Source organism: Scleropages formosus, chromosome 16 (assembly GCF_900964775.1).
Source record: "Scleropages formosus chromosome 16, fSclFor1.1, whole genome shotgun sequence".
NCBI classification, from domain to species: domain Eukaryota; kingdom Metazoa; phylum Chordata; class Actinopteri; order Osteoglossiformes; family Osteoglossidae; genus Scleropages; species Scleropages formosus.
The window spans coordinates 4,544,589-4,570,891 of record NC_041821.1 but is presented as its reverse complement, the minus strand read 5'-3'; the positions used below and the strand labels follow the sequence as shown (position 1 = coordinate 4,570,891).

The following is a 26,303-nucleotide window of genomic DNA, read 5'->3' as shown; positions in this document are numbered from 1 at the left end:
AAAAAAAAAAAAAAACACTCAGAAATGACAAAAAACAATGGAATAAATAAATAATTCTAGAAATTTTAAAAAGAGAAATGAAACCGCGGTTATTTCATTCAAACTATTGTGATTACACGGCGCCGTACTGAGGCACACACCTGTAGAAAAGAAAAACGGATAACCCTGCGAACTAACCTTCCCCTATTTTCCCTGACCTGAAAAGGCGCAGTTTTTAGCGATATACAGCATCCCAAACATTCATTCCAGTTCACTGACTGCGCGCCGCTATAACCCGACGTTCACCGGAGCGAGCGAAAATACTGCGCATGCGCAGAGGGACCCGGTCCATTGGAAGGCTCACTATATAGCAGGTCCGCAGAGAACTGCCCATTGACCACATGGCTCACTATTTTGCAAGGATCGCTTTTTTTTTTTCTTCTGCCCCAGGCGCGTGCGCGCACTCGGCACCTGCCCTCGCTGTTGCTGGGATTCTGCGGGAGGGAGGGGAGGAGGAAGAGGACGCGAGGCATTATTTGGCTGAGAGGGAGGGGTGTGTTGGTTGGTTGGTTGGTTGGTTGGCTGGTGGGGGGGGAGCATTTCCTAGATACCGCGAGCGGCGGCGCGTGGGGCTCTCATTCGTTCGGGCGGAGTTCAGCGCGAGGCGGCGGAGCAGCCCAGCGTCCGGCGTCAAGTCCGGGGGAGTAAAATCCGTTCAGCAGAAAGGAACGCGACGCAAACACAGAAACGGGCACGCAGGCGCGCGCGCACGCACCGGCTCGCACATTCTCGCGCATCCAACGCACGCGGAGCCCCTTTTTGTTCCAGCACGGGAGCTGTCCGACGAGGTGAGTGGCGCCGGCAGTGCTGCGTGCGCGCGCTTGCGCGAGGAAGGCTTCGCACCGACATGGCCAAGGATAGCGCGCGCGGGCGGAGGAGGCGTGCACGATTCCTGCCATCGTCACCACCGCTACCACCATCCTCATCATCATCATCAGCATCACCACCACCGGCTCCGCGTGCACGTCGGCGACGCTCTGCAGCGACGACCCCGGAGAGGCGCGCGAGAGTGTGACGCGAGAGGCGCGTGCCGCTCCTCCCGTGTTGCTTTGTTCTTTCTTTGCGCTGTGCCAGTGCGCGTGAAATTGAGCGCCGCTGTGTGCTCCGCGCCTCTCCGCTGTATGTCATCCGGCGCCGGGTCGCTCCCGTCGCAGCGGCAGCAGTTGATCTGCGCGCCAGTGGCCGCGCTCTTCTTAAATTAACTCTTTCTAAATTCTTAATTCTCCTCCAGTTTTCTCAGCTGCAGCGGCAGATGAGGACCTCTGCTCTGCCCCGGCGTAGTGGAAGTGTTTGACCGAGCGCTCGCTGGGAGGGGGAGGTTCTGTCCCGGGGCCGTAGCCGCGGCGTGGCAGCGATAGGTGGGACACGCTCTCGTCTCGGTGTCGGCGCATACGCGCGTGCACCATGTGGACGCGCTGTGGGCCAAACAAGCTCCTCCCTGCCACACTCATCCTCTTCAAAGTTTCACTTAAGCGAAAAAGGCAACAAACCTACATGTACCAGCTGTCTGAGGATGGGATCTAACCTTCGGGAAAGGGCGTCATTTGCATTTCTACCCGGGGTACCTTGGGTAATCTGAACGGTGCAACCGCGAGTTACTAACACGGGTGAGAAGTGATCAGCTAGATCAGCTGCCTTGGGGCACAGCTTAATTCCAGGAGGAGCGGAAAACTCTGCCACGATGCCGGCGACTCGCGTATGACACCATTGATAAGGTGCATTATTATGTAATGCATCTGAAAAATTCAGTGGTGCTACTAAGAGCCTCTTTCCATTAACAAACCCTAATGGGTTTTCCCATGTTGCCTTGTAATTTCCTCCAACAAGCGCTTCTTTGCACAAAACATAATTTAGACATTTGGAAGTTTGCAGGGGTTGGACGGGTCATCGATGGTGTAGAGGTCAAAATTTGCGTGTACGTTGGCACAGCGAGGTATTCCGATTTTTCCGGAACGGTCTGTCATTTTACAAATTGTAAGCCAGACAGTTCATTATGCGTAAGTAAAACGGTTAATAGGTTTCCATCTCCATTTATGTTTTGTTCCAAACTGATACGGGACTTTGACCGAAAGTACACATTTCGGGTTTTAAGAATGTGTTGCGCAATATTTTATTATTTGATGACTTTGTCCAAGGTGATTTGCCATGAGAGATAATTAGCTTTATAGTAATTTCCCCGTTATACATTGGGGTATTCCTGCTGCATCAATTAATTTTAAATAGCTTCATTAAAGGCACTACAGCAGGTGCGAGGACTCTGGTCGGGAGCCTTCAGGTTGCAAGGTAACGTCTCCAACCACTACGCCATCTGCTGGCCTTTGTTGTTTATAGCATTTGCACTGTCAGTATGGGCCCTGCACTAGACTACATTGCAGTTTTACTTCATTGGCACGCACCGGCAGCCAAAGCGTGAGACGCAGCTGTGTGTTTGCCGAGAGAGGACACCCCTTGCTGCGGACGAGCTCGCTTCTATTTGTGTGGACGGAAGTGCGGCTGGAATCTGCGTGGGCTGCATTTAAACGTCGCCTCCAATATTTGCTGAGTCGCGGTGGCGGCTCTTGTGCCCCTCTGTGACTTCTTCCAAACCCACCGAAAGGCCAGAGGTCAACACTTTCCAAAAAAAAAATAAATAAAAGGAACAGAAAGTTATTTCGTGGTTAACTATTTTTGGGGAACTGTTGAAGGTAGTGCGCTAAGAGTGTGTTATGTGTTCAGCTGGTTTGCCTGCGCTCAGTCCGAATATATTTATTTTACAGGTGTTTTTATTTATTGTAACTGATACTGTGACAAGTCCGGTTCCTTAAATACCATGCTGCATGTTGCCAGGCCAAACATCCCATGGCAACTTGTGTGGGTGGGTGGGAGGGTGGAGGTGTTAATTTGGACGGCAAGTTTTGCAGCAGCGGTGTGAATTATGTGACTGGCGCCTTGGGTCTCCATGCGAGGTCGGGGTGGTGGTGGTGGTGGGGGTGGATGAATGGGTGCTGTAGAGTCCCCGACTGTGATTTACTGTAAAAGGAAGCGGTCACTTCCTCCGGGTCGTAGACTGGACCACGTCGTCTCTCGGAGAACGTCCTCTAACCGACAGTGAGGCAGGGCACCCCCGCATACACGCTTGCGCTCATTTCGAGGTGAGTTTACACCTTATAATCCGGACCAAGGGGGATGCGAATTATACCACGAGCGGAGCCTGAAATGGATGAATAATTGACGTCACCCCGCGTCGTATTGATCTCAACCGTCTGGACTTCTGGGTCCACTTCCGATGGACTCGCTCCATGGTGATGCATTATGGATCACGTTGTGCTTTCGCACCGGACCGATCAGGAGGCTCAGAGCTTCGTTTCCCGTAGCTGCAAAGAGCAGCAGGACGCCGTGTTGCACGAGAAGTCTGTTCCGCCAAGATTAAGTATTTCCATTCAGGTGTCAGCAGGACGCGCATCGAGGGTTTGGATAAATCCTTGCAGGTGACCCAGCCGCAGCAGGCTTGCCATGTGCTGAGGACTCGTCCTCAATCCGGACCTACAAAGCAAACCTGCCTCCAGCTGCTCCGTTCCAGTTTGATTTGAGTCATTGTTGTGTCAACTGCTGGAAGGCATATCGAACGGCCCGGAATCAACGGTGACCAAACAGACTGCGATCCCGACGCGAAACGTGAAGAGGTTGCACGGGTGGGCTCCAGAAGAGCTTCTATCTCGTGGTGTCATTCATAAAGAGACTGAGACGAGCTCTTGGGTTCCAGCATCGATCATGGTTGTGTCGAGATCTTTTTGTGTGGGCGAAGTATTTACATTTGTGGTTGTGTATTCGGTTGATGCTTTTCCCGTAAGCGGTGTACGGCTCGCAGGAAACAAAAGTGCGTCCAACAAGCGATAGAGCGCTTAGACACACAGTTGCTGAAGCCCCACTTTTTCCCTTTGACATCGCCGTTTCCATAACGCACATCTTCTGGTAGTTACATACAGATTTGATGTTTGAATAATAAAATGACCAGACATCAAGGAGCAGGTGGAGAAAGGCGAAGTTGTGGAAGTTTCAGGCGAGAAGTTGGTCTGCAAGAGATGAGTTAGGAGACGCTTCTTGAGCGCCGAAGGGATTCAGTAGCGCTGAAGGACAAAGGGAGATCATTCAACCATGTTGAAGCAAAAACTGAAGGGCTTTACATTTCAGGCCCCTTGTCAGGGGGGCCACCGAACGGTGAGTGGCGGAGGAGTGCGGCGCTCTTGCTTGGCCGTAAAAACAATCGGGTTGCGTATCGTTGCCTAGCGGTGTAACGTCGCTTGAAGAGCTGACCATTTCTCGTGTGGAGGATTTAAGCAGGAATGTGTGATGAGGCTCAGTGGTAGTTGGTGGTTTTAAAGGTATTTTAAAAGGATAGAGAGAACCCCTGGGAAACGGGCAAAGGAAAGCTTTGTGCCACAGCCCTCTCCAGCACAGCGGTACTCCTGGAAAGCTGCTACTGGACATTTCAAAGGCTTCTTATGAGATTCTCTAAAACATCGTCCATAATTTGTTTTTAGAGCCCGGAAGAGGTTGTCTGCCTGGAAGCGGCGTTATTGATTCTGACTGAAGGTTAAATTAATGGAATTCCCCGGAAAATGAACCTCCTAAGTGTGTGTGTGCGCGTGCCGAGAGCCGCGGTTTTCTCTGACGCTGGATGTCACCAGAAGCTCTCGGGTGGTGCGTTCCCTCTTCTACATCTCCACCTCTTGGCAAACATCTGACACGTGTTCTTCTCTTCTCTCGGGACCCCCGCGGTTCCTGCGCTGCTCGGGACGGTGCGGCACGCGAGGGCCGGTGGAGACGGGATCGTGGGACGCGACTAATAAGCGAGGCGGGGAGGTGTTCTGCGTCTACGCTCGCTCGACGCCCCGCCTGCTCCTGGCAAAACCTAGCCCCTAATGAGGACTCCGGAAGGTTCCGCCACATTTTACGACCCGCTAATGCAGATTTTCTTGAGGGCACCGTTGGAACGGTTTTATATTGGCTCTTATTACAAGTCCTTCCTCTCCATCGCATTGCTGATCAGCTTTAAATTTGACGGGTTTCGGTGCACCTCGGCGCCTCTGACTCAAGCACCTTCTCGGCTTTGACTCGAATCCCAGATATTAGGCCTGGTGGGAGGGGCAGCGTCCTTCGCACGGCTACTCCCCAAGCATCCCTTCGAGACATTAGCATCAAAAACGGAGGTCTGCTGGTCTACTGTTGTTTCCCGCCCCATCAGACAAGACCCAGGTCGAAACATTTAAAACATTGCAGAAGAAGGTTGTTTTTGCACGGGGGGTTTGTAGCTACTGAACAGTACCTGTGTCAAAAAATATATATACATACCACACACTGTTAGTGTTCTTGTCCGCTTTCAACCTGTAAGTAACCTTTGCACAAAAGATTGTGCTGAAAGGAGCGTGCGTGTGAATGTAAAACGTGCTCCACAAAAGCGCCTCTTCAGTGGATGCGCTCATCTTCAGAATCCATCCGACTGCGGAGATCGTGATAGCTCCTGCGTTAAAGAGGCGGCCGTGAACTTTGGTCTTAATTTTCCAAGAGTTGCGTTCATCGTGCGGGGCGAGGAGTGGCGAAAGGTTCGGGAGGAGACCGATGCGGGATGTGAATTTGAGCTTCGAGAACGGGACGCGGAGCGCGTGCCTGACTGGGGCCGAGAACATCCTTGGGTTCCGCCACGCCGAGGTGGCATCGGTGACGTGGTGACCCCAGGGACGATTTGCTCTATAAGGTGACCCTGGTTTTGCTTAGAATGATGGTCGACACCCGTCATTTTGTAACCGCTCCGTTCGTTACGAGATGAATGCATGCGTCCGCGGAGCCGTGTCAACGTTTCTCACTTGGGGCCCCGGCGAAACGTTGGCCAGAGCTCCGCACCGGCATCCAACTCCTGGTTCCGCCGCTCCCTCGACACTTTGGCGTTCCATGTGGTCCTTTTCCATTCTTTTGATTCAGCGGTCCCGCCTAGGGGGGCCAAACGGCCCTGCTGGCGCTCTTGGCCCGCCCCTCCCCCGTCCCTCTAATATCTAACTATGAATAGCTTCCATGACAACACCCTTGTCCTCCGGCCGTGTTTCCGTGTTTGTCTCTCCCTTTGTACGCTGGTGTTTTTGTGTTGTTCGGGGCCTCGTTACCGTTCGTTTGTACTCCTGCGCTCCATTCCCCTCAAGGGATTCTGCATTCACACCTATTTTTTTTGGGCACGGAGGAGGATGCTGGCTTTGGATGGATGTGTCTTTCTCTCTCACTTTTTTTTATTTCTCTACCTCCTGCTCTCCCTCGTGAGTCCACACGCTCTCCCTCGTGAGTCCACACACACACACACACACACACACACACACACACACACACACACACACACACACACACACACACACACGAACCGGGATGTTGTTTGAGTTGCAGGGCCTCGTTTTGCACCGCCTTCCCCCACCCGACTGTTTCGCGGCTCACGGTCCCAAGTCGTGCACGGCTAGCTGGAGAACGTGGGCTCCGCTCTTTGACAGCGGTGTCAAACCGTCGCCAAAAAAAAACACACAAAAAGGTGCGAAAAACCAGCACAGGGTTCCCATCCCGGCGTTAGCAGTTGTACAGTTGTTTCAGCTGTAATATGGCACAATTTTTTCTTATTAATATTAAATATTTTCCATTGATTCAGGACCTGCGTGTGCATAAATGGAATTTACAAATCGGATCCCCTAATAGTTCTTGGACGGCGAGCCGGTTTTTCGCCGAAGCGTCGCACGTAGGTGGCTCACGTTAAAACCAACGGACGTGCCGCGTTTGTCTGCGTCGCTGGCGTTTCGCAGCAATATTTTCTACGGGACGCACATTAAAAGCTCGTGCTCCTCCTCGGACGTTAATTTTATTGCCGTCGGCGGGGGGGTCGACAAAAACGCGTGTTTTATATCCCGGGATTGATCTTCCAGACACGGCTTGTCGTGTATAATTTCATGCTTCGGGTTTAAAACCAGGAACACGGCCTTGTCTTGGTTAATAAGGTTGCGTGTTGAAACGTGGCGGTTGAGATGATGGTGCGAAGCACTTCGCTTGGATAAGTACGAGTTTCCGCTGTCACCGTGGTAAACGCCGCTATGGTCCTGCCCTCCCGTCCCTAAATACGAGAGACAACTTGGAGGCGGACCGCGTGTATCGCTCACGTTCTCTCAACTTGATACTCGACATTTTCGGTACCACATTATTACCGCTTGTTACTCGCTGTCGGGTCAATACCTGGTTTGTACTCTGCTGTTGGTTACTCTCTCCACGATTGGTACCACGTTACTGCTGTTTGTACTTCATTGCAAGGTCAATACCCTGTTTGTACTATACTTCTGGTTTCTCTCTCCGTGATTGGTATCAGGTCTGGTTACTCATCGCAAGGTCGGTACCACATTACATACTGTTTCTACTTTGCTGTAGGTTGCTCTTTCCGTGATTGGTACCACGATAGTACTATTTGGTACCACATCAGTACTGCTTGTTACTCATTGAAAGGTGAATACCTTATTTGTACCGTGCTGCTCCCTTCATGTCTGGTACCACACACACACAAAATGACTGAAACCGCTTGTCCCAAGCGGGGTTGCAGCAAGTCGGAGCCCAACCCGGCATCTCAGGGCCCAGGGCTGGAGGAGAGGGGACGCACCCAGGACAGCACGCCAGTCCATCACAAGGCACCCCAAGCAGGACTCGAACCCCAGACCCACCGGAGAGCAGGACCCGGCCACACCCGCTGCAGCAACGCACCCTCCAGCAGTCCATTTTTGAAAAAATTTTCTTTTTTTTTTTTTTTTTTAAACTTTCCACAAGTGCTATGGACACCCCACCCCCCCAATATGTTGTGGTAAAGTGTGGAATTTTTACTCTGAGTTAGCACTTAAAAAGAACATTATCATCTCCCTGGAGACAGGAAGACCGGTGGATTTACCGCTTCTTTTGTGGTACTTTATTTTTGCCCCAACCTTCCTTGTGATGGGACAGCGTGTGAATGTTAATGTGAAAATGTGTTCTTTAGAAACCCGAACCTATAACGGCACGTACGCTCACGCACGCACCTACTAGACGCTCTGCAGAAGTTTTTTTTTCCCACAATTTGAATTTATTGATCTCAAGTTGGCTCGCTCATTCAAATTCCAAGCGGCCCAGCGGTGTAAATCACACATTTTAACGTCCCTGTTCGCAGGTCATCCTTTGAAATAGCGGGCGAGCCGAGGTCACATACCGTATGTCTCTTGGTGGGGTCATATATAGAACAGCTGGTAGTGCAGTGGTTGGAGCTGCTACCTTTGGACCCAAAGGTCGCAGGTTTGAATCTCACCTCTGGCTGTAGTTCCCTTGAGCAAGGTACTTACCCTCAATGCTCCAGTAAAAGTTACCCAGCTGTACAAATGGGTTAATAATTGTAAGTAGATTAAAATTGTAAATTGCTTTTGAGAAAAGCATCAGCTAATTGAATAAATGTAAATGTATGGTCAAGTCAGTACCGTTTGTGGAGACATCAGGCTGTCTGCACGACGGTGGGTCAAGTCAGCGTAATGACCTCGTTCCATAGTATCGGATCCCTTTCAGGGCATTAACCTCAATCTGAGTATTCTGTTAATCTGTGTGGATGTGCTCTGCTGACCTCCGATGTGGAACAGGAAGGAGTGAAGTTCTTCTGGAAAAGGGAACGTTAAGAGCGTTCTGGTTACATTTGTGCACAGGGCGATGGGGAGGGTCTCAGCACAATATCCCAACGGCTTTTGTTGGAGATGGTCGATTGAATGATGCCTGCTGGTGCCGCAGAGCCAGCCTCCGAGGGTTCCTCTCCGTCGGCCTCGTTGATCACTGCTTAATTGATCATCGTCCGACACCATCTATCAAGCTTAGGCGACGACAGCTGCGGAAGGCGTTGTGTACGTCTCCCGCCGCCCCACAGAGCCGGAGCAGTAGAGCCATTGTTCTACCGTTCTTTAGGGTAAGAAGCCTACCGTTTGTCCTTCACAACGCTAGGGACCCTGGTGCACACTGTAGATACTTGGCTTCTGGTTCTGGATGTTGGTCCGTGCCCAGCGAGGGAGCGCTTGACGGAGGTGGTCTCGGGTGGTACTGGGGCCATGTGGAGCAAGAGACCTAATTGAGTGTGCTTTAGTGTTATGCTCTCTAAGTGTGTCTTGGAGGGTAAGGACTGTCGCAGCTCCTGTTCCTCGTTGTCATTCATAACTTCGGTAAACACTCTTCACCGAGATGAGCGTGACAGGCGAACAATACAAACGCATACACCCCCGTCCCTCCAGCGGCAGTGCGGTAGAAGTCGGGCTTTGCTTTCGCTCAAGACTCGGCGTATTCAAGTGTCTCCTCCGGCTCCCATGTAGGAAGAGGCCTGTTGGGATATCCTCATTGGGACTTCACCGTGGCTGGGGTTGCAAGGAGTTGGGGTCACTTTCAGATACCATTTGGAAAACTATGGGTAAAATATACCAGGACGGTAAACACGTCAAGCAGATGTGAAAAGCTCTTGAAATATAAGCTGGAAAATTCGGGTGCAGGGTTAAGAGCCCTTCTGAGCCAGGAATCTTAAGCCTCTTCGAGCTCCATGTAGACGAGAGCTAAGTGGGAGTGAAACGCCAGGAGCCTTGTTGAAGGATTATGGTAAATGTCTTTTTGGCCATCTGCAGCACCTGGTCAAGGTGCATTGACTGGAGACTTCGCCAAGCTCAACCACCTCAATGGACCTTCAGAAAGGCCTCCACCAGTCCTTGCTTCTTTGAGTACACCAGCTCCACGGTGAACTTGAAAATTGCCACCACCAAAGGTTAATCTCTGCTGGAATTGGAGTAAACAGAAGATTTGGACTTTTTTCTCTCGCCTGTTTAATGTTAACTTGGCCCCGTTCTTTATTTTGGTTCCGGAGAGAAGGCGGGGGCCTCATTCTGAGGTGTCACGGCTTATGAGGGGAGGTGAAATTGGGCTCCACCTTGTGAAGAGTACACCGCTTGATCTGGCTTTTTGAGCTCCGCGACTCCCGTGCTGCAAAATTCCCGACAGATATCACTCACAGCTGTGTGAAGGACGGTTCCTGCCTGGGAAAATTGCAGAATAGGAGTTGCACCCTGCTTTGTCACAGCCTTGCACGCTCCTCCACCTCTGGCGGCTTGGTGGTCCCGCTCACGAGAGGCCCAAAATCAAAAACCAGTAAGTTCTTGGTTTTGCATCTACCGTGGTGGAATGGGCTCCCCTCTGTCCCTCAGAGCTGCTGAATCCCTTCCAGTATTTAAGATGGATCTGAAACCACATTTTCCAAACCCACTCCTCTCCTCATCTCCTATATGCTCAATAAACCCGGATCGCATCATCCATCAAGGTCAGCGACGTATTTCCAATCAATTCTACGATCAGCAGCTTGCGTAATGTGCACGAGCAGAATCGGCGGTACCGGACAGACGGTCTACGCTCGACCGCTTGTCTAAAGCGCTTCGTTCGTTATGAAATGCACTTTGGTTCACCGCGTGCTGCATGACGAATAAATGTAAACGCAAATGTGTTTACTGCTGTCCCTGCCAAAAGCTGGGATACGGAGAAATGTGGCAAAACTCGAGTGTGTGTGCATAATGTATATGTGTTTGTGTGTGTGTGTATATGTATATATACACACACACAAGTCTTAGGAGACCTGCCCACGCAGACGTCTCATACCAAGGCTGAGATAATCGCGTTGCCGCCGTTCTGTTTGCCTCTATAATTAGAGCGGTTCGGTTGTTAAGTGCTGCAGCCCCGGCACTGGTGTTATCAAAGCAAAGCCAAATGACATAAATTAACAGGCCGACCAGAACAAACAATAATAATTGAATAATGAGAAGTTTCTCCAGCGCCACTCTGCAAATTGCATTGTGGTTTTCAAATAAATAAATAAAGGACGAGCCCAGCAGTCCGTTCTGCCAGGTCAGCGGAATCCGTCACTGTCTGAACCGCCCTTGTCCGCTTTTCCCGCGGTATAGACCGCCCCGCTCGACCGTTCCAGAACCGTCTCATTCAGCCCGCGGTCCTCGTGTCAAACCCGAGTCATTAATATGCCCCGCTCGCGTTCGCCTGGAAGAAAGGGACGGAGGAAGTGTGAACAAAGGCCGCCGAAGAAAAGGAAAAAAAACCCCGAAGGGTCGTTCTTTGGACGGGTGTTTTGACAGACCTGCGCCGAGCGACTCCACGCGGGCAAACGGGTTCAGGGAGGGATGTTCTTTTGCCTTCTGGATGGTCCTGGGAGGGCTCTCGGAATTTTCTGGAAGCAGCATGTTGGCGACATGCTGTCCACCGCAGTCCCCGGGTGGTAAGGAGGGCGCGCGAGGTGTCGAACCCGTTCCGCGGACCGCCCTCTCAAAGGTTGCCGTGTCCTCGGATCCACTTTCCATTCCTGGCCGCTGTTACACTGTCATTACGTCATTTTGCGAATACCCCGGGTTTGGGGGGGGGCGGGGCTTCCTGGTGAGGAAAATGCTGAACGCTCGGCAAAGAGCTTGTGTCTTGGAACACCCGAGTAAGGTCTGGTCCTACTTTTAAAAAAAATAAAAAAATAATTTTATTTTATTTACACACACTCATTAGCAAGCGCCTCTAACACTTTGATTGGCAAAGCGATCATGATTTTTCCACCTGCGCTGAACTGTGTTTTCCCTCCAGCGCTTGTGCATTAATTTTTTATTTTTTTTTCTCTTTCTCCATCGGTTCAGGGAAACTTGAGCTCTTGAGTGTGTGTGTGTGTGTGTGTGTGTGTGCGCGCGCGCGCATCCTGGTAGACATCGGTTTCTCCTCCCTCCGGCGCTCGCCTCAGCATCACGCCTTGTCGTTAAAGTCTTGTATGGTGAATTACCGGTGGGCGTCTCCTGCCTGTCAGGGAGACTTCGGAGATCCGGGGGGGAGGTGCCCGCTGCTTGACCCAAACATCACTGTGTGTGTGTGTGTGGGGGTGGGTGAGAGAGAGAGCGAGCGAGAGAGAGAGATGTGGAGGGTGAAGCAGCCAGCCTTGCTGATCCAGGCCTTCCTCCAGTCCCTCTGTGTGGCTGATGGACTCGGGTTCGATAACGTGGAGTTGGGGTGTATTGTTGACACTATTGGTCGACGCTCTCGTCCTCACATCCTGCACACATCTCCTCCTGCCTGGTGGAAACCAGTCTCACCATTGATGCCAGAGTGTTTCCATCCCGCGTGCTGCGTTCTGTCTTGGGCCGGGGAGGTCTGGGTTCGGGTCCCGCCGTGACGAGAGGCGTTGGGCGTCGCCGCTGCGTTTCGTCTGGCAGCGACGATGGATCCGACTTCCTCCTCCGGGGTCCCTCCTCACCATCAGCCCTACGAAGGTTATTATGTTCACCTTAAATTTATTAGTTTTTCAGATGCTTTTCTCCAAAATGATGTATGACTGTTTACCGGTGTTCAGCTGATGCCTTTACTGCGGTGACATACAGTGCTAATACACTGGTCACTCACACACACACACACACACCTGAGCTAGTGGCAGTTTAGTCACCATTTCACCTGGAACAGGGCTTCAGACTGAGAGAGACAACCAGAGCACCCAGGGTAACTACATGGACGGAACTGGGTTCAATCCCACATCCAGTCATGCAGGCTAGGTGCTGTGAGGTGCCGGCGCTACCCACGGGGCCACGTTCTTTATTGTGTTTTTACATCTTGTTCCATTCAAACCCGAACAGGAGCGCTTCCGTAGAGGACGGGCAGGCAACCCGAGATGCTCTGCGGGAAGCGCGCATGTATAAACGCCTATGAGGAGGAATGGAAGATGGCTTCGGAGGAAACCGTCGGATAAGCGGACAACGCGTGCGTAGTCGGGAGCGCCGCCGCCACGCCGCCCGCCGGACCGCCGCCCGGTCTCGCGCGCGACACGGGCTGCCCGTCTCGCAGATCGACCGCCGATGCGGCCGCCTGGGCAGATTGAACGGAAATTGTGTCCAGAGGCATGGTTGAAAAAAAGAAAGGAGAGAAAAAAAAAAACTGGCGCCATCAGCAGCACCATGGATGGAGCGGTGGGTGGGGAGGGAAACAAGCGAGATGAAAGCGGAGCGGCTTGATAAGAGGACCTGGTTTTGTTTTCCGACGGGAGCCTGGTCCTGCTGATGGCCTGCGGTCCATTGATCTGCGAGTCCATTAGGAGCCCAGCGGGGTTAACCCTCTGCTCGGGCCGGGCCGGGACGGGGAGGTGGGGGGGAGCGTGTCGGACAGGTTACCTGCAGCAGGGTGACATCATCCTCCCGGGCGGGAGGTGGGCTCCGATCCCACGCTTGGTCTATCACCTTCCGGAAAACCCTTTCTTTCCTTCCTCGCTTTGATTTACGTCCCTCTTTCAGAACCGCCCAGCGTGCGTGTGGTTCGCGACACACGGATCCTCTCCGGGTTACCGGCACGGATGCAGGTCTGGCCCCTCGATCCGTGGTGGCGCTCCTCTCCTACGGGCTCTTTGATCGCTGTGCTGTTGGTGTCACCCGCTTCGCCACTTTCGCTCACGTTGGAGCTCCGCCGTGCGATTCATCTCGTTTCACGGCGGCTTGCGCGTGCGTACCGAGTGTGACCGAGCTGTGTTCCGAGAGGCCTTATCGGTCACCCTCAGCCGAGCCGCCGCGCCGTCTGGCTCGAGGGTCCTGCGCCGAGGATCTCGCCCAGGACGATCTAGTCTGTTTCCGCTTCTTTTGTTGACGTGTTTGAAGTGGTTCCAAGACACCTCCCCCCCCCCCGAGTGGGTCTCCCAAATGGGAATACGCAGCCCCCGCGCATCGCTGCCGTCCCCGCCGCCGTTAGATCGGCCGCACGGAGGCGGGTTCTCAGGGGTCCGGAGTCCCCGAACGACGGAGGAAGTGTGAGGTGGGTCAGAAAGAGCTCGGAAATCATAGTTTTACCGTGAATACCGGAATTCCTGCGTTTACCACAGCAACGGCGCTTCTTGAGCACCTCGACTGAGGCTTATCGAGAATTTACAGTTAAACGATGAATAGCCGTCATTTTTTGATGGTAGCCGCTGGTGTGGCGGTTAGCGCTTCAGCCGCACACGCGGAGGGTACAGGTTCGAATCCCATCCCTCGATCGAGGCGCTTGCGCTGCATTGCTGCGGTGAAAATGACCGTGTTGTGTAACGGGGTAAATTGTTGAGTTCCTTTGGAGGAAATTTGTCAGTTAGAGAAATAAATGCAACGAAGAGCTGCTGTTTCCAGCTGTTGCGGTTGGTGTGTGTGTGTGTGTGTGTGTGTGTGTGTGCGTGCTGCCCTCAGCCGCTCCTTCCCCTCCATCCCATGCAGAAGCGCTCAACCGTACGGCGGTCAGAAGTCACATGGACTCTCCGTTTATGTTCGCGGCCCGAACTGGGTGACATAAGACAGTGCTCGTCCGTTCTATTGGCGGAGCATCGCCACAGAAGCAGGTAGAGTTTTTAATCAATCAGTTAACTAATCGATATTTTAATTATTTATCTAATTTTTGTCAGTAATGAATCTATCAATCTATTGATTGACTGACTAAACAGAAAACGCACCTTCTCTTCACCTTGCAAACACAGCCAGGACTGGAAGCCTGTTTGTAATTCCAATGTCACCCCCCCAATATAAAAGACCCTAAATAGACGTCCCTCAATTTATTCACAGTCCTGTAAAAACCTTCAAAGATTCGACTTCAAAATTTTTTTCCCTCCATTTAAGACTTTTTATATTAATATTATTAACTTCAAGCTACGTTAAAATGAAATTTAATTTGCAATTTTTAAATAGTTATCTCCACAAACCCACGTTCGCTTCCGTTGGGTAACTGGTCCGTCCCATAAACGGCTTGCGACGGATCGGCAGCACCCAGGGGCACTAGTCGAACACTGGAAACACTGTGGAAGTGAGTTGAATTAAGGCGGTTGGGTACACACTCGTATTCTCTTGGCATCATTTTTTAATGCAATGCGTTGGTTGGGGGGGGGGGGGGGGGGGTGGCGGCGGGTTTGGCCGGGCCCTTCTCTGCCGTGGGTCTGGGGTTCGAGTCCTGCTTGCGGTGCCTCGCGGTGGACTGGAGTCCCTTCCGGGGTGTGTCCCCTCCCCCCTCTGGCTCTGCGCCCTGTGTTGTTGGGTCAGGCTCCGGTTTGCTGCGACCCCGCTCTGGACAGGCGGTTGTTGACTGTGTGTGCGTGTGTGTGCGCGCGCGCTTCGGTTGGGTGAGTGAACGCGAGTCACGTTTGCTCGGGAAGAACTGAAATTTTAGAAAATGGGTTAGTGAGGAAAATGCCATTAAAAGAACTACATTTTGGAACTGAAATTCAAAAACGTCTCTTTGTATTTCTCGTAATATGAAGCGCCAGTGTATTGTGTCCTGGGACGGACCTGGACATCGAACGGTCGGAACAATACGCTGGCTTCTGCTGCAGAGATTTATTATTCCGTGGGTGTCGCATATGGTAAGTCACTGCCCCCCCCCCCCCCAACCCCCCACAAAGTGAATGTATTCAGTCATTACTGGCTAGAGTCGGGGAGTCGGTCTATGGAGGCAGCCGGAGTGACAGCTTGCCTCCAGGGTGATAGCCTGGCAGGGGTGCGAGGTCACACGGGGTCAACCTCCCCAGACAGGATGCGGAAGACATTAACTGGGGTTGGGGGGGCGGGGGTTGTTAGTGGAGACCCACGGGCGGGGTGGCTACAGGTGGCGTTATGGTTAAAGCTGTCGAGTCGAGACCTGAGTTTAAATCCCACCTTCAGCTATCGTACCCTCGATCAGGTAGCTACCCTGAATTGATATGGTAAAAATTTCACTGTAACATTAAGATTTTTCATTTATTGATTGATTATTTCGGAAAGAGCATCCAGTACATGATTCCTCCCAATCTTGCTGGAGCCACTTGTGACCATCCATTTGGGTGACTTTTGGAGAGAATTTTCAGTGATTTCCCCCTGTGTTATCCCACATGGGGACGACTCCCCATCGGAAAGGTGTGGACAGGTTCGCTGTCCTCGCATGACCCTCCTGCAGGGCTCTCCCCAGGCATTTGACTCGCCGCCTGCTGACACTCCCGTTTTTGTCCTCCGGTCTCGGAAAACAAACGTGCCGTTCCATCGCTCGACGCCGCTATAAAGCAGCTCCTTTAACGCTCTCCATTAAGTTTAATGTGTTCTAATCCCTCTTTTAAACTCTTTATGGGGCTTGAAGTGCCACTTTTAAGACTGTGGGAAACATAAAAATAAGAGATGGGTTTCGTGACGCGCTGCGCCCCACTGCCGCCCCGCGAGGGCCTTCCTTCATCCGTGTCCCTTGTCCGTCTCTTCTTGCAGGAACCATGACGACCGCAACGTCTCCCATCCTTCTCAAATGGGACCCCAAGAGCCTTGAGATTCGAACCCTGACCGTCGAGAGACTTCTGGAGCCCTTGGTCACACAGGTAGGACTCTGATTGGTCACTGCCGCAAATACGCCGCCTCCGATTGGTCAGTTCCACGTTTATAATCCCACTCCGATTAGTCACTTGTGCTGTAACAGTTGGGGTTTGTCCAGGTTTCATAATTTCACCGCGTCTGATTGGTTTAGTTCTCTTGTCTCCGATTGGTCAGTTCATCCGTCGCAATTCCACAGTCTGATTGGTCAGTTCCGCAGCTGCAATCCCACTCTGATTGGTCACTTGTACTGTGACAGTTGGCATCCGTTCAGGTTTTACAATTTCACCGTGTCTGATTGGGTGTTTCTCTTGGCTCTGATTGGTTAGCTAGGCTCACATGTCCAGACTCAAAATTTGAAAGATTCATAGAGTTGCAAGTACTATGCGGCTTTTCTAGAAAGGTCTCCACCTCATCACTGAATGATCACAGTGCCTGTAACATGTCATATGGAGTCAGGAACAGTTTGGCAGCAACGGATGCTGTGGGCCCCGAAGACGAGCCCGGAGAGCACTTGTCCAAAGTCGGTCTTGCCCACCAGGGATGATGGACGCCGTCAGAGGTCGTAACACCCAGGTCAGACAGCCCGCGCCCGAGCACTCTGGGCGGGGAAGTGGAAAGTAGGCGAGGCTGGTGAGCGGACCAATGGTACCCGCAGATCTTCAGCTGAACCGGCATCATGGGTGCTGATGAGGGTGAGCGGTTCCAGATTGGACCGGTCAGTGGTTTTAGATTCAATCTGGAGTCAAGGTCACATTGCTTCACAATGACCTTTTCCAAAATGTGTTGATGCAGTCATCATCATGGTTACCACTTTGCTGGAGCTTAAGAAGCGAGTCAACACACATGATGGATACTGGTGCTATCAGCTTTGGTGACCGCCCCCCCCATGACCTCTCAGCGTGATCCTCAGCATCTCGCCGGAATCAGCATCAGCTGTCATCCCCAGAGCCGCTCAGAAATCAGATTAACGGAGACCCTCAGCCGCTGCGCTTTAGATTAATCGGACCTTTGGCTGTTGTGGGATCGTGAATCGGGACTCCGTTCACCACCCCCCCCACCCTGACCCTCACCCCACCTGATCCGTTGCTCCAGGATCCGATTAATGAGAGGGTCCATTTCGGGGCCAACGAGAAAGTCATTTCTCAGCCCCTTTGGTCAATCTGCAGTCAAACAGGAGGGAATTAAACTTCCGCTACAGTGTCTGCCGGTGAGGATGCTGCCCTCGGGGGGGGGGGGGGGGTGCTACGTTCTGTGTGTGTGTGAGCGCGTGAGAGAGAGATATCAGTTTTGGAAGTCTTCCTCAATGCTACGTTGAACCCACTCGTTCTGTCCTTTGTAAGTCTAACATACCACTAGGGGCAGACTGGTTAAGGAACTGTAAATATGACAGCTGTATGTGGGTTCACATCCAGGCTGGGGTTTAAACAGTTAAAAAAAAAAAAAAAAAAAGCCGCTGTGTTGCTGAGAGGGTAAATAGACAGTAATTGCATTGTTTCTCTCCTCGTGTTGTGTTGTGTTGACAGTGGGCCTGTTTGTTTACTACGGCTGCAAATTGTGCCGCGCTGAGGAAAGTAAATGTCAGTATCCCTGATGGGGGCGGGGTGGGGTTTGGGGGGGTGGGGGTGGTAAAAGGTGACATTTACAGGGGTGACATTTGGGATTTCCTGCTGATACGCCACATAGCAGCTGGGGGCAAAGGCGGGGCAGCGGGGACCGGGGTGGGGGGTGGCGATGGAACCCCCGGTAGACCCTTACCTGCTGCAGTGGAGCTGACGTATTTTTTCAGTACATACAGTATGTCCTCAGGGTCCTTAGTCCTCCTCCCACACCTTCTCTCTGAAAGGATGATTAATTGGCCAGTTGCCTGGTAGGCGGAGCTCTGAGACCCTCGAGGTGACCCCACCACGCAACGAACGCGCTAACGGACCGCCGTTCGGCTCAGCTCGGCGTTCGGCGATGACCCGGGGTCATCGGCTTCTCATTCGCAGTGCGTCGAGGAGACGGGAAGGGGGTTCGGGTGCAGATGCTGCAGGTGCTCGTCATGTTCCGCTCAACTTCCCGTTGGTGCTCGAAGAGCTTTTAGCAAGTCCTCGGTGAGCGACGACTCCGCTCTTTCCTGCAGGTGCGATGCGCGGTGGGTTCGGGAACCCTTCCCGCTCAGGTTTCCGGATGTATTGAACCTCCTGGATTATCAATTCGGGGTAAATACCTTGATCAACCCACCGCGCCTCCTGCTGCACAAGAGCTTATGGAGCTTGAAATGTAATATGTAGCTGCACAAATGAGTTTGATCAAGGTTCTATAGCAGGAGCCGGGATTTGATCCAAGGACCTTCTGACAACGTGGCCCCAGCCCTGACCGCTGCGCCACCTGCTGGGCCTGTAGCGACGAACTTAAACCAATTCCTTCCATGAATGTGGAAGTGTGAAATCGTGAGTCCCTAACAGTGAGAAAATGAAAAGGCGCAATGTAAGAGACGAGACAGGAGATGCAGTCGCCCGTTGCTGTGGGCTTGTATTTGCCCTTAGACAGGGGAGAAGGAAGGAGATGGGAAAGGGGGACCGGGGAACAGGTAGGGAGAGGTTTCGTGCCGGTCGGCGGGGCCGGGAGAGTCGGGTCGGTCGGGACGCGGCCGTCGTCTCGGGGATCGGGTTCGGATTCGCCTCGTTCTCCTCCTCGGTCTCTTCTGTCTACTGCTGGGCACCGGGGAAGAAATAGGGAGTGAAATCAGCCCCAGCTGTGGCTGCTTTGCCCGTGTCTCCGCCCCCTCCCCGGGCCGCCTCGGCGTGCTACACACCACTACTGCTGCAGTCAGGGGTTCGATTCCCACTCTCCGGCAACGATGCGGTGGTAGCTCTCCCAAAGTGCATTGGTGGATTGTAGCACCGGTGGCCCCATGGAGGAGGCCTGTCCATCTGCAGACACAAAGGATATGCAAACAACCTATTTTGTGTGTGTGTGTGTGTGTGTGTGTGTGTGTGTGTGTGTGTGTGTGTGTGTGAGAGAGACAGAGAGGAGCTCCAGTATTGGGACGCTTGGTTTTCCGCCTGTCGGTTTTCTACGACTCGGTGCTCTCGACGCGCACAAGGGACACGGGATGTCATGGAGACCCGTCCGCGTGGTTCGGTCTTGTCCCTCCGGCCCCCGCCAGTCACGCCCTCAATCCCTGCGAGCAAGGGTCCGAACCCCGTGGCCCCCAACCCCACCCGCGTAGCAACAGAAGAGGCTGTGGCACCACTGGGGACGGCTGTTCGCTGGAGTGAAACAAATCCTGTATCACGGAGGCGGTCTCAGAGGGGGGGTTAGGGTTGCTTGAGCTGAACCACACACACACGCAGAGCTCCCAGGGCTCTAGAACATTCACAGCTGTGTAGAATGGCATTCTCTTTTATTTGTCCATTTATATAGCAGGGTCATTTTTACGGTATCAATTTAGGGTAAGCACCTTGCTCAGTGGTGCTACATTTCTGAGGAGGGATTTGAACCTGTGTCGTTCTGAATGCAAAGGGCATGACTCTACCCACTATAGCACCTACTGCCTACCTGCTTTGGGACTGAGCCGCAGAACCAGTGCCATAGTGGATACTGTGTCTGACTATGGATCAGGAGGTTTTAGGTTCGCATCCCAGTTCTTGGGGGCGGAAGCTTCCTCCACAAGTTCCCCCCCCCCCCCCCCCCCCACCCCAGTAAACTTGATCACACTGTATAGATTACACCGAACTTGTTAAGCAGCCAAAGTGTTTCATTCATTAGCAGTATAAATTGGTAAATCCTGGTAAGTGGCTTCATGTTATAAGTCTCTTGGGAGAAAAGTGTCAGCTGATGGAATATATAATGTTTACATATAAAATAGTACCATTCCTGCAGTCCTCTACCACAGATTTTACCTTGGGCTATGTGAGGGGTTGACACCAACACGCACAAACACCTGCCCCTGGTTACCATAGCTCCCTGATACACACAGCTAATTACAGTAAACAAATATCTAGTTGCCATAGCTCCCAATTTTCCTGTTGAAATGCCCACTTTTTATGGAGGACACGTGCTTATGAATCGTGTTATTGATTGCTGTCGGTTGGTTGTTTTTCACTAATATGTATCCAGGTGTCATCCTGTAAGAGAAGTCGGGGGGGTCTGACTCTCAGGGTGTGTGTTTTAAAATGCAAGAACCCTCTGCTGACCTCTTTAACGTGTAACGTTCTCGTGTCCACCCACTGAAAATATTGGCGGGGGGGAGGGGAGACAAACTTGTGATTTATGACGGTGCGTTGGACAAGGTTTCATCTGTCAGTCTACTAATCGGTGTTTTGAGAAGCCCCTGTATTATTAACGGTCGCGCTTCACGGGCAGATTTAGGCTGGTTAAGCAGCGGTCGACCGTACATTTGATCCTCTTTGAAAGGTGCCGTCGATATGGGCGCGCTGCCTTCCTGACCGTTTTTCTTCTCTCACTCTGAAGCCCTCTGCGGTTGTCATGTGTGCCGAGCTCCGTGTGTGAGTGTGTGTGCGCGCACGCGCACATGCAGCCGAGGACCAGGGTCCTCTCTGATCGTCATGATCTCCATTCCTCAGTAATACTCCCATGCTTCACTCTTCACCCGACATTCGTTACGCTTCTAAATATTATTCATTTGTCTCACTTCAGTCTCCAAGGTGACTACAAGGGTCTTGAGGCAGGAGTGGGATTTGAACCAAAAACCTTCAGCTTGCACACCCAGGTCCCTAACCACTAAGACACCTGATAGCTGCAATAATTTTGGATTAAATCTTTTTTAAGTGGGGGCCCCTCCTGTGATTAGTGTGTGTAATTTGGAAGTACTGAATATAACAAGGATGAGCTGGACTACGATATGTTCAAAGACATAAGAACAATAATGATGATGATGATGATGATGATATTTAATTTCTCACACTTTTCTCTAAGGCAACTTATAATGTGAGGCTTGTAAAGTAGGCTGCTTACAGGAATTTACCCATTTATACAGCTGGGTAATTTTTACTGCATTACCCTGGGGTAAGTACCTTGATTAAGGGTACAGCAGGAGGTGACTGCTATAAACGTTACACCGCCTGGTCCCCCCGTTGCGGCACTTTTTTGCGCTCGTGGTGCCATATCCCGTTTCCTTATTGCACTCTTCACCGTTGACTTCACACCCAACGTGACTTTCTGATTTCCGATCAAAATGCCCCCCCACACTGCAGTAACCTTGATCGTGTACTTATCCATCAATTGGAAGTAGCTGTATTGTAAATCGCTTTGGAGAAAAATGTCGTTTTATGGTTAGAGCCTGTTTCCTCCTGGAAACATTTTGCCTTTCCACTTGTTTTGCTGGGAATCTTGGGATACATTATGAGTGGCAAGATGAGGCTTGGATCTAATAGCTGAAGTTTGTAGGCTGCCTGGTGGAACTCCCCGAGGGCAGTTTCTTGGACTTGGAGATGTTTGTGGTCTTCGGCGGAGCCGTCCTGCCGGCCACCGATTCGAGCACAAACGCCGGACCGTCTGCGGATTGTGACACCGCGATGGGACTCGATTCCATTTCCAACCGTGAAAAGGTCAGGGACTGTTGAGGTCGCACTTGTCTGTTCTTTATAGGCCTACAAGTTCATGACATGATTTCCCATTTTCAGTCAAAAGGGGCGCATGTGGTTTATTGCCGTATTGCATTGTATCGTCGGACGTTTGACCTTTTCTCTTCCTCTGCAAAGGGGTGCATCTGCTTCCAGAAACACCGCGCTTTCTAGAAGGTTCCATTTTGCTTTGGCATCCCAACCCTGCTGCCTTGTAGGATGTGCTCTTATGGCCTGCTGGTCCCGTTACGCCAGCACCGCGCAACAGGACAACACCGTTTGATAGAAAACCAGAGTCCTGCCAGGGATTGCGCTGCTAAGGATTGTGGGAAGGACAGCTAATGCGACCCGTGACATGATTGTGATGACCAGTTGTTTGCGAAGACTCGCTCGATGGAGTATCGACGGCTTCCTGGGGCACCTCAGGTCACCGGGGTGGGGTCAAAACCGTGGCTGAAGACGATCGATTTTTTATTAAACTTCCCGTTTGACACTTACTCTCATTTACACCCAAATAGTTTTCTCAAGTTTGCTGTTTTTGCTCAAACAGCCATTCTGAGACTGAATTTATATAATTAATTTAGCTGACAGTTTTGTCCAACTTGACTTGCAATGTGATGTTTGCACACTATTTACATTGATTTACGCATTTACAGAGCAGGGCAATTTTCAGCTCTGCAGTAATTTACTTATTTATACAACTGAGTCTTGTTACTGTATCAGCTGAGGGTAAGTACTTTGATCAAGGGTACAGTAGTAGAAGGAGGTATTCCATCCTGAGACTTTGCTCTCCCAGCGCAATGGCTGTAACCACCACGCCACCTGCTGGTGCGACTGTATCCTTTCTCTTGGGATACAAACGTGGCCGTTTTGTTGACATTTCCTTAGTTTTCTCTTTGTTGGATGGGGGGGCTGGGCTCTGACTCGCTGTGCGCTTGGGCTGTTACTGCGCCATGTTTGGATGATGTCATCCTTCTGTAGTTATTTATTTTTTCACTGAAATAGATTGACAACGACAATAGAAAGAGGAGGGGGAAAAAATAATTGATTACGCCTCGTCTTAATTGCAGAACGGCAGCGAAGCAATAGCGACTAACGGTGCCCGTTAATTTTCTCTGCGATGATAAAGTTTTTATCTGCAGTCATTGCAATTTCCCTTTTTGAGCGATTTAAGATCCGAACCGTTTACTTTCACGAGTGTCGAGTGTGCCGGGGACCGGAGGGGCTTCGGCAAATTAGTCGAACGCAGAACAAAACGCTTGGCAGCGGGTGCTGTTGGGATGGCAGCTGCGGAAAGCCTTACCGCCATGCACATTGACGTCTTCGCCAGCTTCCACAGCCGAGGATTGTGGGAAAAGCCAAAAAATCCAAGCGTTTCAGTGTTGAAGACTAAAGGGCTAGTTCAATGTGAGAACACCTGCTAATGTTAGTAGGTGTGCTACAGCAGGATGTGGGATTTGAACTTTTGTCCTCTGAGTCCAAAGACGGTGGCTCTAACCACTCCGTTTGCCGCTGCTCGTTTTTCTGTTTTAATTTTAAGTGATTAATTGAATGATATACGTGTTGAGACGCTTATTCATTGGTTTTATTCATGCACTTCTTTTGTATGGACTTTAATTGGAGCTTTTCATTGGACTGCGATCGAGAGATTATAGCTGTCATTTTCTACAAGTTGTCATATCAGATATGTTTGTTGTCCTGATAGTCCATTCTGATCCTTGAAGGACAGGTTTTTACCCTCCTTGTGAATTGTGGCGCAGATCCGAGGGTGCCGGCTGCCGAATTCGGTAATAACGGACAGGGCTTGGGGTGGCCTGATTCCGTTGACTGTATGTCAGCGTTGAGATGTTTGATGCAGTGCTCATCTTCCCTGCCTCACTCTGTAGCCTCCCTGTATCTCAGACCGCATTGGTTTGGCCGCTCTCTGGAAAGGCAGTGACGTGTCGAAGGAGCCGTGCTTAACCATCCCAAAAGGGTTGAAATGAGTTTTTCCAACTCTTGTGTTTGATTGCGCTGTGAAAACATCACTGAAAGAGAGGTGGCACTAAGTTTATGGAGATGTTGTCCCGAATTAAGTGGAATTTAGCTATTTTCATCAAAAAGGTCTTCCTATTCAATAGAGGGATGATGAGGTGTGAGCCTCTTGTCTTTCGGTCCCTTGATGGATCCAAAGTTCGGAGGAGAATGAGAGGCAACTAGAGACATCCCAGCCTTTTTGAATGAGTCTAAGCCTTGGGTGCTTGAATCTAGCCTTCAGCTGTGCTCTTACTCATGTTCCTTTGTCATACAGAAGCTGAATGCTGGTTCTCAGAACACCACTGACATGGACTGAACTGCTGTGTTGACACTGTTGTGTCCTTTTTGACATTGGTCATTAAAATAGCCTTGAACAGCCATCGGCCAGACAGATGGGGCTCTGAAGGATTTTTGTTGTCCACAACCATGCTTGGTTTCACTTGAGTGAGGTGGGCTTTGAATCAGGCTTTCTGGGACCCCCAAAGGCAAAATGCCTTGACATGATGTGATGCACCACGGCTGATTCCCTCATCACGATTACATATGAAGCGATGCTAGAGTGTTGACCCGACGTTCACCCTGGAACCAGACCTGGAACATGTGTGTCAGGGCTTGGACTGAGGCACCATTGTGTGCTGCTTGGTGGTTCTTGGACCTTAAGGGAAAGGCTCTTTTACACTTGCAAACCACATCAACCGCAGGATGATGGTTGAATCGTTAGAATTTTTCTCAGCAGGCTTCCTGTCTGTCCATTTAACAGGATCAAGTATTTGGGGCTCTCTCCTGTGAGAGCAAGGTGTGGTCAGTCCAACTCATTGCTATACCCCCGTAGAGCTTGAGATCACCGAAAGGGTGACTCTCCAATGTGGAGCCACAGCAGGTTTGCTGTGGTCACCTGGCCTTGTCAGTCTTCTGGTTTCTGGTTCAAGTCCTTGGAGGGACCTTGTTGTACAGTAATTTTGACTTGTTTCAGCAGACATATCTACATAACAGGATAATTAGAAGTCGAATGAAGGAATGTAGGGTAGTCGGGATCCAGTTTGCCGTGTCCTAAGGCATGCAAAAGCAGACAGTTGCAGCCAGCCTGTGATCCCGGTTGGGCGATTTCAGAGACCCCAGAGCCGTCAACATGCGTTCTGTGGATGAGATTACTCTGCTGGGTCAAGCGGTACATCTGAGTGCTTGGAGAACACGTGTCTCCTGAGACATCTGAGTGGATTTTTCTCCCAGCCGCCCTCTCTAATCCCGTTTCTTGGAGCAGTTTCCATCTCCCAGCAAGTCTAACTACAGAGTGGGGAGGAGGGGGGTTGGTTGAGGGTGCGATTCCTTATCTACCCTCTCACAGCGTGACGAAGGGTGACTTGATGAGAGGTCCTCTGGATGCTTAGCGGCTTTAGCTCTTGCTCCACCAGTGCATCTGGTAGCTGCAGGCAAACGCAATCTTCCTCTAAGTGATCGTCGTGTTCACTGATGGATCCAGAAGAGCCAGTGAGTAACAGACATTTATGGACAGTAATGGATGCTAACTGAGGGTAATGGAGAGTAACTGACAGTAATTAGCAGTAATAGACAACAAACGGTTGTTAATGGATGTAACGGACAGTAACAAATGACAATAGCGAGAAATGGACGGTAACAAAATTTGATGCAAAGTAAGAGATGAGGGCTCGTAGCAATATAGTAAAAAAGCTGCCCGTTGCTATCTGGTACTAGTGAGTAACAGAGTAAAGTACAGTAATAGAATAATGCCAATTAACACATTAGAATGAAGAGTAATGGACGGTAACCAATAATAACGGTGTAGCTAATGGTTAATGGTCTCTAATTAGTACCAGACAGTAACAGTCAATAATTAACAGTATCAGACGGTAACAGAGGGTTAAGTAGCTGATGCTAATGGACAGCGATGGTCAGTAATTAACGCTATCAGACAACAGATGGTAAGAGAATTGGTCAGTAGCTGATGGTCAGTAATTTAACAGAATTTGACAGTATTAGTAAGAGAAGATATCAGACAGTAGCTGATGGTAAATGGTCAGTTTTTAACAGTATCAGATGGTATCAGATGGTAACAGAGAAACAGAGAGTAGCTGATGGTAACAGTGATGGTCAGTAATTAACAGCATTTGGCTGTAACAGATGGTAAGTGTCTGACAGTAGCTGACAAAAACAGACAGCAGCAGTCAGTAATTAATTTAAAGAGACAGTAACAGTGAAAGATGGTAAGAGCAACTGAGAATCAGTATCAGTAAGGGTTAGTAATTAATATTGTCAGACAGTAACAGATAGTAAC

General features: G+C 50.9%; 1 protein-coding gene across 1 annotated transcript in view; it reads left to right on the top strand.

Moving 5' to 3' along the window:
* The first annotated feature begins 458 nt into the window (after positions 1–458).
* ctnna2 (catenin (cadherin-associated protein), alpha 2) overlaps positions 459–26,303 on the top strand; it is a 289,592-nt gene continuing 263,747 nt past the window's right edge. Inside the window, exons 1-2 of the mRNA XM_018735926.2 lie at positions 459–827; positions 16,323–16,429. Of these exons, the coding sequence (XP_018591442.1) occupies positions 16,328–16,429 (102 nt within the window). The 5' untranslated portion in view covers positions 459–827; positions 16,323–16,327. The remainder of the gene's footprint in view (positions 828–16,322; positions 16,430–26,303) is intronic.